The 14,085-nt window shown below is 39.5% G+C and overlaps 1 protein-coding gene across 1 annotated transcript in view; it reads left to right on the top strand.

Annotated features, from left to right (window-relative positions):
* The window catches only part of RASGRP3 (RAS guanyl releasing protein 3), a 141,329-nt gene that overhangs the window by 68,036 nt on the left and 59,208 nt on the right, over window positions 1-14,085 (top strand). Inside the window, exons 10-11 of the mRNA XM_049870558.1 lie at window positions 315-590; window positions 13,842-13,919. Of these exons, the coding sequence (XP_049726515.1) occupies window positions 315-590; window positions 13,842-13,919 (354 nt within the window). The remainder of the gene's footprint in view (window positions 1-314; window positions 591-13,841; window positions 13,920-14,085) is intronic.

Here is a 14,085-nt window from a genome sequence, read left to right as displayed (position 1 = left end):
GTAATATTTCTGTGAATCACAAAATACTTAAATATACACGATGCCATTTGACATCCCAGCATCCCTAGTAGGTAGACAGAGGCATAGGCAATTTTCATTTTGCCGTGGAATGGAACAGGCTGTTCATCTCACATAGCGAGGCCTAGTACGTTTTTCTTTTTTTTCCTGGATAATATATTCATGCAACAAGTTTAGTGCAATGGATACTTCTCTCAATAGATGAGGAATTTCCTAGCCACACAATTGCAGGGCCTGGGGATGGGTGGGAATAAAGGACAGCAGTTTGAAAGCTCTACTTTTGCATTTGTTCCCAGAACTGGAATGAAATGACAGAGCTGGTTTCTTCCAACGGCAATTACTGCAACTACCGCAAGGCCTTTGCAGACTGCGATGGCTTCAAAATCCCCATCCTTGGAGTACACTTGAAAGACTTGATAGCAGTCCATGTCATTTTCCCAGACTGGACAGAGGAGAACAAAGTGAACATTGTGAAAATGCACCAGCTTTCTGTTACCTTGAGTGAACTGGTCTCCCTGCAGAATGCTTCTCACCACTTAGAGCCCAACATGGATCTGATCAACCTGCTCACGGTGAGTTCTGAGGGGCCGAGTTTGTAGTAATAACTCTTCTGGCTTCACCCTCCAGGGGAAACAGGGAGATCTGTGACAGAAATTAACTATAGGGCAAAATTGAGTTCAGGGTCAGTAGATGAGAAGAAAGCTCAAAGGATGAGGGGAGAAGAACCCCATGCAAATAAACTGCGTGACCTGAGACTCAGGACTAAGAAGGTCCCCTTTGGTTCTGGAGGGGCCCAGCCTCACGCATACAGCTTTCACTTCTGGAGTTCTTAGAAAGGATCCTGGAGACTTGTCCTTAGTGCCCCACCCCCAACACCTTCATCTAATTAATCGCCTCCTTTTATATGTCCTCAACTCACTGCTTCTCTTTATTCCCACTGCAATGATTTAGTTGGAGGTTGGAGTAATACAAGTACCTCTTCTATGATCTCCTCCACTGCCATCCTCCCAATACCATTGCAATAGAGTTCCCAGCCTGGCATTTGAGGCCCTTCAGAAACTGGTCTCTGACCATTAGTTAGCCTTGTTTGCCATCAACCATTCTCACATCACACTTGCCTCTGAGGAATATTGGACTTATTGTATTTTCTACCACCAAATGCTGTCTTCAGCTTCCTGGCCTTTGCATCTTCTCTTTTGTCTCGAAAATTCCTTTTCCACGCATCCACATGGGTAGCAGTCATAGAATTCTCACATGAGGAAGACTTGGATTTGATTCCCGGCCAATTCACTTCAAGTGCAGGCACCGCAAGTCTGTCAGTGGAGGCTTGCATGTTGCTACAATATTGAACAGGTTTCAGCAGAGCTTCCAGACTGAGACAGACAAGAAAGAAAGACCTCACAATCTACTTCCTAAAAATCAGTCAATGAAAACCCTATGGATCACAGTGTTCCATTGTACATGCAGTCACCATGAGTCTGAGGCTGACTTGACAGCAGCCAGTAACAACAACAACAGGTAGTTAACTCAAATTCAATAACCTCTATCTTTCTGGATCATTCTCTGTTTGCCTCCAAAACAGTAATCTGTCATGTGTTTGCCCTTGTACTTTATGCTTTCCTTAACTATAGGAGGTATCACTTTTCATTAGAGCTATTCTGTTTACCCTCCTTACATACTACCCACCTAGCACTTCTCATAATGCTTGGCATATTTAGGAGTTCAAGAGATGGATTGAATGCTGTGTTCAGGAATGATGTAGGTCAGATAGAGGAAATTCACCTACTACTCATATTTTGGCATACCTACACACATGTAGCTGGTCTCCAGGTCCTAGCAATTTTAGATACAACAGGTGTGTGGAAGAGAACATTCATGACTGGTTGCTTCTTTGGGGGTGGGAGAAGGGGAAGAATAACCAAATTATCTTACCATTGCTTAAACAAGTGAATGCACAACTTCCTTGTTTGGGTATATAACACTGGAGCATCTGAAACTTGATTCCTCAATAATGAATTGACTATTTTCATTTTATGGCCATGAAAAATGAAAGCAATAACCCCTTTTAAACCCTGAAAGCCTGTATCTCCTAGAACTGCTGCATTGGAATAGCAGTGTGGTTCCTAGGGCTTCTTGCAAACTGTTTACCAAAGAAGAGAACCCCTAAGAGTAGGCAGTCATGCCTGCTGTGCCCTTAGTGTGAAGCAGAAGTGGCCAATACACAGAAGCATGAATCTCTTGAGGTCAAATTTGTGTGACAAATTGTAAACACATATACCTTCTCTGTTGGAAAAAAAAAACTCACAATAATTCAAGCACCTGCATTTATTAATCATTTGCACATGTAAATATGTTTCCATGAATAAGTGACCAGAGTTGCAGCCCAATCAGACTGCAAAGCCACAGACACATGTGATGTCTGAAAACCGGTTTCAACATGGAACCTTGGTTTCCAGCATCTGTGCCCAGGCTGATGTTTAGAGTAACTTCCAGAACAGGTGCCTACATTGGGGTAATTTCTCATCTAGAGAAAAGGTAATGATGATATAGGAAAATTATTTTGAGTTATACATGCAGCAAGCAAAATAATGCTACACAAATATTTAAAGAAGTCTTGAAGGATTTCAAATGAAGTTTTGAGGCTACATATGAAAAATATGAGATCTAGAAACAAAAGGTAAGAACTAGGATTCCAATTCAATCAAAATCTCTCTCTCTCTTTTCTCCTTCCTCTCTCTCTTCCTCACAGAAGTATTGAAGGAAAAGTTAGAAGCCATCACACACCATATTTAGCAAATGCAGTGTTGTATAGCAAAGTGTAGTGACAAAGATCCTAAATGGGAGCTGCTGCTTTTAGCTCTGCTTTGGCAGTTACATAGCTATGTTTCCTAGCTAACCAACCCTGACTGTGGCTTTTTGGTTAGGGTTTTGTGTTCATTTCTGAGGCTTCCAGTTCTAATCTTCTATGATTCTAGATATAAGGAATGGTGGAGCCTTGAGAATAAGGAACCAAGTGTTAACCTGATTCTGGGGTGTCAGTCCAATGGTTCATCAGGATAGTACAGTGCCTATATATGAGTGCACCAAACATCAAGCCAATTTCTGTTTAAAGCCAAGATGCTTTCTTTCCCCCCACAGCTAAGGTGAAAGCTCAGTGCATAAGATATACATTCATTCCACTTGGCCACTGGGGAATGAAACCTTGAGCTGTGCAAAAAGCCTGAAAGAGATAATCTCTGAAATATGAGAACAGAGGAGATTAGAGTCCAATGGGCACTTTATGAAGCACATACGTCATTTGGATTAGAGCCCTATGATTTGAGTGTAGCTGCCTAAATGTGTGCTTAAGTTTTTGAAGGGGTGAGTCCTTTTGCCCCAAGGACTTTGTCTTAGTTTTTTAGTGCTGCTGTAACAGAAATATTACAAGTGGGTGGCTTTAACGAGCATAAATTTATTTGGGGAAGGCTCTCTCTCTCTCTGTTGGCCCTGGGGGAAAATTCTTGTTTCATCTTCTTTAGCTCCTGCATTTCTTGATTCCTTGGAGATCTCCATGTATCATCCATCTTGTCTCTGTGCCTCATCTGCTCTTATTATATCTCAAAAATGATTAGGTTTAAGATAAACCCTACACTGATATGACCTCACTACCATGACAAAGAAAATTTTATTTCCAAATGGGATCACATCCACATATGTGGATGTTAGATTAGGATTCCAACACATATTTTGGGGGACATAGCTCAATCCATAGCAGGCTTTAAGTTGGCTCCTGCCTGAAAAAATTGTTTGTAAATGTGCCCCTGGAGATGTAGCTCTATATATGATTGACAACCCCCCCCCAAAAAAAAATGATTGAGAGTCCTGGAAAATACAAAATGAGAACTCTTAAGTTAATCAACAATTGTTTAATGCCTATACTGTGCAATAGGCTGTAAGAAAATGCTTGACTTTTCTGTAATAATTTACTGAGTTTGCAAAGTACTTTATATACATTTCTTGGTAGATTCTCACAAACACCCCGTTGTGTAGCCTGAGCAAGGCAAGTATAACATCACACACACCGCTTTCTGGTTTACAAAAGAAGAAACTGAGATTCACGCAAGACCAAAGTCTTGCAAGTGGTAAACTTGTGAATCCCAGCCTGAATTTTTTTTCCCTCTTGGCCAGTCAGCTCAGATGGACAGTTACTCTCTAATGTGGGCATGTTGCTAATTTACTGTATTTCCCCATCTATAAAAATTAGATGATATCTCCCTCCCTCCATCCCACTTAAGGAGCCCTAGTAGTACAATGGTTAAGCAGCTTAACTGAAAGGTGGGCAGTTCAAATCCACCAGCAGCTTTATAGGGGAAAACACCTGGTGATCTGCTCCTGTAAAGATTACAAGCTAGGTGAAGGGAAGGACAACAAAGCACAACTAGAATAAAACAAAAGCTAAGAAGTTTCCTGAACACAACCAAACACTTTGAGGGACAGAGTAGCTGGGGCTGGGGTCTAGGGACCACGGTTTTGGCATACATCTAGGCCAATCGGCATAATAAAATTTATTAAGAAAATGCTTTTCATCCCACTTTGGTGAATGGCTATCTAAGATGCATCAATTCGTCCTAACCCACTTGGAGCAAAGGAGATTGAAGAACACCAAAAACACAAGGAAAATATTAGCCCAAGAGATAAAAGAGCCACATAAACCAGAGACTCCATTAGCCTGAGACCAGAAGAACTAGATGGTGCCTGGCTACCACCAATGACTGCCCTGACAGGGAATACAACAGAGAGTCCCTGACGGAGCGGGAGAAAAGTGTGTAACAGAACTCAAATTCACATAAAAAGATCAGACTTAACGGTCTGACTGAGACCGAAGGAACCCTCGAAGCCATGGCCCCCGGACGCTCTGAAACCAGAACTAAAACATCCCCGAAGCCCATGTTTCAGACAAAGATTAGACTGGGCTATAAAACAGTAAATAATACTCATGAAGATCATGCTTGTTAGTTCAAGCAGATACATGAGACCAAATGGGCGGCTCCTGTCTGGAGGCAGGATGAGAAGGCAGGAAGGGACAGGAACTGGTTGAATGGACATGGGAAACCCAGGGCGTAAAGGGGGAGTGTGCTGTCACATTACAGGGATTGCAACTAATGTCACATAACAAAATGTGTATAAATTTTTGTATGAGAAATTAACTCGAGCTGTAAACTTTCTCCCAAAGCACACACACACAAAAAGATTACAACCTAGGAAACCCTATGGGGCAGTTCTACTCTGTCCTACAGGGTCACTCTAAGTCAGAATTGACTCAATAGCATACAACAACAACCATTCTACTGTGTAAAGAAGTTAGTTACAAACATGACTTGCCCAGTAATACTTTGAATCCCTTAGGAAAAAAGTCATTACTGAGTATATAATTTTGAATCCTGCCTCTCAGTGTCGGCTGTCGTTGATTTTTCCTACAGAATATTGCAAAGATTGAATGGAGAATTGGCTTTTCTTTACCCAGGTCACAGGTATATTTTGAATTTCTAATTTAAGTTTCAGGAGATGGTTCCCTGAGATCAAGTAAGAAAGATAAGGGATAACATTTAAAGGCCATGCCTAAGATTGACTGACACATCCTTTTGCTGGCCTTATTTTTAACTATGTATCTTTTAATTCCATGCTTAAGGCACATGCAGAAATCTAAAAACAACCAATCACACCAAATATACCTCCTCCTCACTTATTGACTATCTCGTTATCCGACGTTTTGCATTTATGACAACAGTAAAAAATCTACTACTCAACTTTTTTGCACATTAACAACAGAAGTCTGGCAGTAACAAATGCCAAAGTGTGAGGTGAGAGTAATGCTGGCTATGATGTGCCAACTTGGCTGGGCCATGATTCTTAGTGGTTTGGCAGTTATGTAATGATTTAATTTGGCAGTTAGGTAATTATATATTTTGGCAGTTATATAATATGTAATCTGGTAGTCATGTAATGACGTAGTCATCCTCCATTTTGTGATCTAATGTGGTCATTCTCCATTTTCACATAATGCTGATTTTTGCATAAATACCTGGTCTTTGAAAACTCACCATGTCAACAAGTGAGGAGTGGGTACATGACACAACATTATTCCATGGATCAATATGAATAAATTGTAAAAATGCAGCTAAAAAATGCCTTCCCTCCACAAAACATCTAAGAGATTTAGATTATATTTTAATAACATAGAGTTTTAATTTCATTTGACATTATATAAATACCACGAACAGTAACAACAACAACAGTAGTAACATCCAGAGGTAACTTGGAAGAAAGGCCTGGTGATCTACTTCCAAAAAATCAGCCATTGAAAACCCTATGGAGCACAGCTCTGCTGTGACACACATGGGGTCACCATGAGTTGGAATCAACTCAACAGCAACTGGTAATGGTAATATCACCAAACAACCAATCAAGTAGAGACATGGAGCCAACTCCTACGTTCTCACTACTTCTCCCCACATCTGACAGAATTCTACACTCTGTAGCTTCTAACTCTAATCCCCCAACCCTCCCAATGTTAGGAGCTTCCTTTAGTTTTTCCTGTTTATTGTCTGAATTCCTAACTGGCTACCATGACTTCCCTTTCCCTTCAATCTCTCATCATTCCGCACCCTAGTTCATTGAAAGTAAAGTTTTAAGCATTCAGATCTGGTCATTCATTCCCTCTGTGATCATATGATTCTACTCTGGAGCCTCAGTTACTGTTTTTACTTGGCCCCATCTTCCCCCATCTTGCAAATTCCCAGGAAAAGACACCGTGCCCTATTCTTCTTTGTATTGTCAGCACCCGGCTCATGCATGTACATGGTAGGCACTCAACAGATAGTTGTTGGAAGAATGAATGAATGAAAGAATAAATGAACAAACTAACATTATAGTTTCATGATGATGTCATGTTAAGACATATGAAATTTTCTATAGTGATTGAATTCTGTAGACTTTGGGCATATTTTGAACACCATAACCTGATTTTTAACATTTTCTCTAATTGTTACTCTCATAAATAAATTGACACTAGACAAAAGGTATTTTTACATCCAAGTTGTCTTCATCTTTATCAACAATTATATGATCAATCAACGTTGCTTAAGTATTAGGTAAATTTTATTTTTAAAGATTTATTGACAAAGTTCGAGAAAAAGAAAATAATGCATTGTCATTTGTTTGATAAATTTTGATAAATTTCTACAGTTTTAAAACCCTCCCACAGATCAGCTTTGTAGTCTTATTTTTTCTTGTTAATAATGACCCATTCTGCTTGATTCTGTTCCACTTCTTAGAATGAGTGGAAGTTCCCATGATTCTCCTCTTTCTCAGTGGAGAACTACTTTTTTCTTAGTGGCCTCTGTGACTTTGGTTTACAGTCTCCTCAATGACTCTCAGGGAGTAAAGAAGCTGATAGAGTGGGTAGAGACTGAAGTCAGTTGGTGGGAATCCCAGCTTGGGCCTCATCTCCTATCTCAGAGACAAACCGATAGGGGTAGTCTTAGTATCTCTGCTACCAGGCAAACGTCTGTAGGGCACAACTGTGCAGGCTAATGGTAGCCATAATTCTGGAAGTTGGGTCTATTCATTCTGTTTGTGCTTTTGTGGCATTGATACTGATGTTTTTGATACTGATACCTTTTGTGATATTGTGCTCCTAGTATGAGGGAATTGATTCTTAATGGTTTTCTATTTGTCCATGGATTCATTTGTTTGTTCTTTGTATTTTTCTCACATTTTTACATTTTTCTCTATTCAGTCTTAGCTCTGAACTTAATGAGTGTGTAACGTTAGGCAAATTGCTTACTTTCGGTGAGCCTCACTGTCCTCATATGTAAAATGGGGTTCATGAGGTTTTAATAATAGCACAGTGCTTGGAACATATTGGGGAACCAATATATGTTACTTTCCCTTCCCTTAATTTTTTTTTTTTTTTTACATTTCTTTACTGCATTTCTTATTGTACAATGTGTCATTGGAACCTTACATACCAAAATAACATAATTTATTCTCTAATGTAAATCTGTTGTTCTGATAAGAAAATGCAAGCTGGTAAATAAATCAATAAAAATAGAATCAACACTTAATATTTACTTTCTGTTCCTACATCCTTACTGGGTGGGAAACAAAGAAAAGAAATGCATAATAGCTGCCTCTTTGTACATCTCCAGAAGGCACTATTTATATTTTGTCCATAGAATATGAACACATGTGACTTCAACTTTGGTATGGAGCCTATCCAGTGTTTTACATAATTATCTCATTTAATCCTCACACTTCTTCAGAATAGCTGCTATTATTTCCATTTTAATATCTCAGAATAGGAGTTATCATTTCATTTTACACACAAAGAAACTAAGACTCAGAAGGTGGCACAAACAGTTAAGTGCTCTGCTGCTAACTGAAAGGTTGGTGGTTCAAACCCACCCAGAAGTATCATAAATGAAAGGCCTGGCTTCCGAGAGATGACAGCTGTGGAAATGCTATAGAACAGAGTTCTACTCCGCAGACATGGGGTCACCATGAGTTGGAATTATTATCTGGTGTTGTTACTGGTTAACTGGTTAGATCACAATTTAAAGCCATGAAGCTTAATTTCTATGATCCATATTTCTCCTTTCTCTCAAATTTTCCAAGGGCTTAATGTTCAACAAGTGATATTTGAGTTCATTTAATATAACCCACTGCTATTGGGTCGATTTCAACTCATAGTGACCCCACAGGGTTTCCAAGGCTGTAAATCTTTACGAGGCAAACTGCCACATCTTTTTCCTGTGGAGCCGCTGGTGGTTTCAAACTGCTGACCTTTTAATTAGCAGTCCAGTGCTTTATCCAAGTAAAGTGTGGTAAAAATATAATCCTTCCCCACAACTACGTCTCTAAAGTACACAACTTAATTTTTTCCTATTACAAGGAAAGGCTGTATTGGAATAAGATGAAGGACTAAATATATTTTTCTGCAGCTCCTTTCTGTCTCAGGGCCTTTACACACATGGTTCTCCTTGCCTAGAAGACCGTTTCCCTCTCTTCACCTGCTAATCCTCACTGATCGCCCTAAAAAAATCCAAGAAAGGTGTTACTCTCAAAGACACTACCCACTAGAGTATTATGGACTTAAATTGTGTGTTCTCCTTATGTTGTACACCATTCTTTTCTTTCGAAGCACTCACAAAAACTATAATTAAACAATTACTTGTACAAAAATTTAACATCTGACTCCTCACCACTCCTCCCCTCCAATTTCAAAATTTATAAGGGCAGGGACTATGTCTGTCATTTTTATCATTGTATCCTTAGCCCCTTGGACCAAACCCAAAAACCAAACCCTTTGCTGTTGAGTCAATTTTGACTCATAGAGACCCTATAGGACCGAGTAGGACTGCCTCATAGAATTTCCAAGGAGCGCCTGGTGGATTTGAACTGCTGACCTTTAGATTAGCAGCCATAGCACCTGGCAAATGAAAGAAGGAACAGTTACAATTTGGATTGTTCTCCCTTTCAGGGAAGAACTGGAGAAGACATTTTCACCTGTGACCCCCCCATTCATATAACCAGGAGATCTGAGAGTTGATGCTTCTGCTTCATGGTATACAAAACAGGCTGGTGGTTCTTTTCGTAGTATTTTTAGACCATCAGTTACTTTTACCATTCTGAGCACATGCAAATAACTGGAAAGCCCCTGTATTTTTACAGTCTCATTAACAAAAAAAAAAAAAGAAAGAAAAACTACAGTTGTAGAAACAGTGAGTGGAGAAAATCTGATGATAAAGTATATCTTATCTTACAATTCTCCAGTCAAGGCAATGCAGGTCCTAGTGTACAGACTAAATCTACAGCTACCTTTACTGATAGGATTGGGTGGTAAATGCACCAATCTGAAAAAGTAAATCAGAACATCTGTCAGAAACAACAGGACTCAAAATATGCTAGGTAAAAGCAAATATTCTTGAAATTTCATTGAGAAACTGCCTATATTAAAAAAAAAAAAAAGTGTGTAAGAAGTAGAACAGGCAGTCTTTCGGCCAGGCTGTAGGGCCCAGAGCAGAGCTGAGCAGAGATGACAGGAATAACCCTGAGGGCAGCTTCACATTCACAGAGAAGCACAGTGGCATTTGAGTGCTGCAGTGATGGGAACCAAGCCCTGTAGTTCCCATCTATGTGATCTTCTAAACAAAACCAGTCAGATATACATTAGCTCATTTAATCTTCACAACAGTCCTGGGAGGGAGCTATTAGTGGTGATTCCCACTTTACAGATCAGGAGACTGAGACTCAGGAAGGGTAATGACTTGTCCAGGTTTGTAGCACTAATAAGTAGAAAGCAAACATTTGAAGAAGACCAATGCACTTCCATAATAGGGTAAGATACCTGTCCATCTGACTTATGAAAATACCCAAAAATGTTGTTTCTTTTCAAAGAGCATCTCCCCGACTTAGTGTGTAGTTTATTTGGATTTCTGGTCAGATATTCCAGCACTACTATCACCTGGTCTCTGGCAGATGCCAGCGTGTGTAATCTCTGCCCTCTTGGAGGCTGAGTCAGGAGGAAACAACATGCTACTCAAAGTGCAAATTAACTCCTGATAACAAGGAATTCAGAAAGGAGAAATCACTTGTTTTTCACTCTTTATTTGTGTAACATACACAGTGCCAGGCAGCAGGCTGGGCCTGGAGATACAGAGCTAGAAAAGTCAGAGTGCCACCCACTGTCACAAAGCCCTAATCTTCTATTGTGAAACTTAGAAAACAGCAGCCACTGCCTGAGACAGATATGTTTCACTTGACCTGCATGGGATCATAAGAAATTTTTATTATTAGTTGCCAACATTTAAAAATTAGGATATTTCATATAAAACTCCAGATTTTGAACTTCTCTTGACAAATGAAAAGATACGGCAACTTGGAGTCCAACGCCAAACTGAAAGCAATTTGCCGTAGCTGAGTAGCGGCTGTTTCTCCCATTTATCACAGACCACACCTCTCCCTATTGTTTTCCTAACAAAGGATCAAACTATCATCATGAACGTATCTTACTGCAAAGCTAAAGAGGAAAGATAAATATTGCTTGTACCAATATCTCTAACAAAATACTCCTTTCATGCATCCCACTCTGCTCTCTTATGTAATGGCCTGACTCCTAAAGGCATTTGAGTTTGTGGATAGTTCTTTTCCTGTAAAAATATACAGCCCTTAGAGATATGGGTAATTGCTGTTCAAGGGAGGGTGGATGAACTATCTGTTCTCTGTGAGAAGGGATTTCCATAGTCTGAACTGATGCCCAGGGCAATTTCATAGTAAAACTTTTAGTATATTTAGAATAAAAAGTTTATTAGGTTTAGAAAAAAGTTTAGGTAACAAAGTCTAGGTAAAACAATATATGACTTGATATATTAAATCTTTAAACGTATCCAGTGACTAGAGCAGTGCCTAGATTGTTCCCTGGCACATATTAGGTGCTCAATAAATATTTGTTGAATGAATGAATGATTCTAAAATGAAATTGTATGATGCCAACTTTTTTTTAATGGGTGGAACAAAAAATAAATCCTTGAAAAACATCCTTTGCCTGTGCATTTTCTCTTACTTACTTCTTCCATCCCTTTCCCCTCACGCCACACCTATATCCATTAAGTCCTTATCTTTAGGCCAGACATATTAGAGAAATTTTTTAATGCCTGAATAAAGGTCACAGCACTTGGTTATTTTCACTGTTCATAAGAGTGGTGTGATTCTTCAGGTGTCTTAACATTGAAGGGACATGGGTGGGACTTGTGCAGGCATGACTTCTGTCTTACGTGAGTAGAACATTCATTCTGAGTCTCAACAATTTCATCCATGCCCTCTGACATTGGTCTAAGATGTTGTCATTCCTTATGCTAACCTCTTCTCCCTCTTTGAGTCCTCCCAGTTAGGATCCAGTTCACAAGTTTCTCCATAAATCCATCCTGATCATTTCAGTCTTCAGTGGCCCCTACCAATAATAATAAGTTACAAATAAAACTATAATAATAACAATAACATCAACAATGCCAGGTGACATTTACCAAGATTTTACTGTGTACAAGGTCTTGTGTGAAGTAGTTTACATGCATTATTTCATTTGATCCTGATAAAAATCCAATTCAGCAGCAATTTCTATGATCATTCTCATTTTCTAGATGCAGAAACTGAGCGTCAGAGAGGAAATAATTTGCTCAAGGTCATAGAGCTAGTCAGTGATAGGCTCAGCATTTGAACCCAGGTGCACCTGACGCTAAAGCCTCTGAGCTTATGTTCTACTACTCTGCTTCCCTGAACAATTCCTATAGCACTTACAGTGGTGGGGGGTTGGGGGGGGAATGTGAGGGCAGTGGGTGGGGGGACTCATTTCACACTTAGTATACACTGCCTTTAACTGAGTCATTTTTTGGTGTTCATATACTATTTATTTAAATAAATTGTTAGGCCCTTGAGGGCAGGAACTCATTTTATATCATGCTGTATCACCAGATCTTACATACTGACCCAGAAAAATTGTTGTTGTTGTTAGGTGCTATCAAGTCAGTTCCAATTCATAGTCACCCTATGTACAACATTCTCACAAGTATTGCTATCTTTGAGCCATTGTTGCAGCCACTGTGTCAATCCATCTCATCGAGGGTCTTCCTCTTTTTCTCTGACCCTCTACCTTATGAAGCATGATGTCCTTCTTCAAGGACTGGGCCCTCCTAATAACATGTCCGAAGTACTTGAGATGAAGTCTTGTCATTCTCACTTCTAAGGAGCATTCTAGCAGCACTTCATCTGAGACAGATTTGTTTGTTCTTCTGGTAGTCCATGGTATATTCAATATTCTTCACCAGCACCATAGTTCAAAGGCATCAATTCTTCTTCAGATTTCCTCATTTATTGTCCAGCTTTCGCATGCATATTAGGTGATTGAAAATATCCTGACTTGGGTCAGACACACCTTAGTCCTCAAAGTGATGTCTTTGCTTTTCGACACTTTAAAACAATAGAAACCTAACAAATGACTCTTTATTTTCATAGTTCTTTAATCAAGCCTCTAAGAGCATTTATTACCTTGCATTAAAACCAGTTGCCATCATCAAGTTTACTTTTATTCATGGTGAACCCATGGGTGTTTCTGGGTAGAACTGTGCTCCGTGTTTTACTTTATCAGTGGCTAATTTTTTAGAAGTAGATAGCCAAGCCTTTCTGACTTGAGCTGCCAACTTTTTAGTTTGCAGCCACACATGTTAACTGTTTGTGCCACCCAGGGACACCTTTCCTTACATTGTTGCTGTTAGTTGCCGTAGAGTCAATTCCGACTCATAGTGACCCCATGTATGCAGAGTAGAACTATGCTCCACAGAATTTTCAAAGCTGCGACCCTTTGGAAGCAGATCTCCAGGCCTGTTTTCCGAGGTGCCTCTGGGTGGGTTTAAACTGCTAACTTTTTGGCTAGTAGTTGAGTGCTTAACTGTTTGCCCCACCCAGAGACTCCTTACCTTGCATTACAAGTCTTCTAGCCTGTAAACGTTCAGTATCCTTAAGCTCAAGCTCAGTGCTTGGCACTTAGTCGCTGCTCAATAAATATTGTAGGGGAATTGAGTCTAGGGTCTTTGTTGATGCTGATAACCACGCCAGGATTAATGTTTTTCTTTTTTTTTTTTTTCCATTGTCCACCTCTGCATGCCATCTTTTTAGTTTTCTGTATTCACTAGCATTATTCTATATTGAAATTAAACATTCAGTTAAAAAAAAATTTCAGCAGTGTAAATAAATAAATATGATCCAACATAATTATCCCTTCTTTGTTGTAGCTTTCTCTGGACCTCTATCACACTGAAGATGATATTTACAAACTGTCACTGGTGCTGGAGCCCAGGAACTCTAAATTGGTAGGTATCGTTTTCCAAGGACCATTGTCAGGTACTATTGTTTGTCATGTGCAGTAATTGGCCATTACAACGGTACTTTTGTATTTGAAAGATTAAAGAATTTTAAAAATCTGTATTATTTCCATTTTACTGATGGAATAGCATATCGCCGACAGTTTGAGATTAT

Source organism: Elephas maximus, chromosome 26 (genome assembly GCF_024166365.1).
Source record: "Elephas maximus indicus isolate mEleMax1 chromosome 26, mEleMax1 primary haplotype, whole genome shotgun sequence".
Taxonomy (NCBI): Eukaryota; Metazoa; Chordata; class Mammalia; order Proboscidea; family Elephantidae; genus Elephas; species Elephas maximus.
The sequence above is the reverse complement of the archived record's forward strand: the minus strand, read 5'-3'. Positions and strand labels throughout refer to the sequence as shown.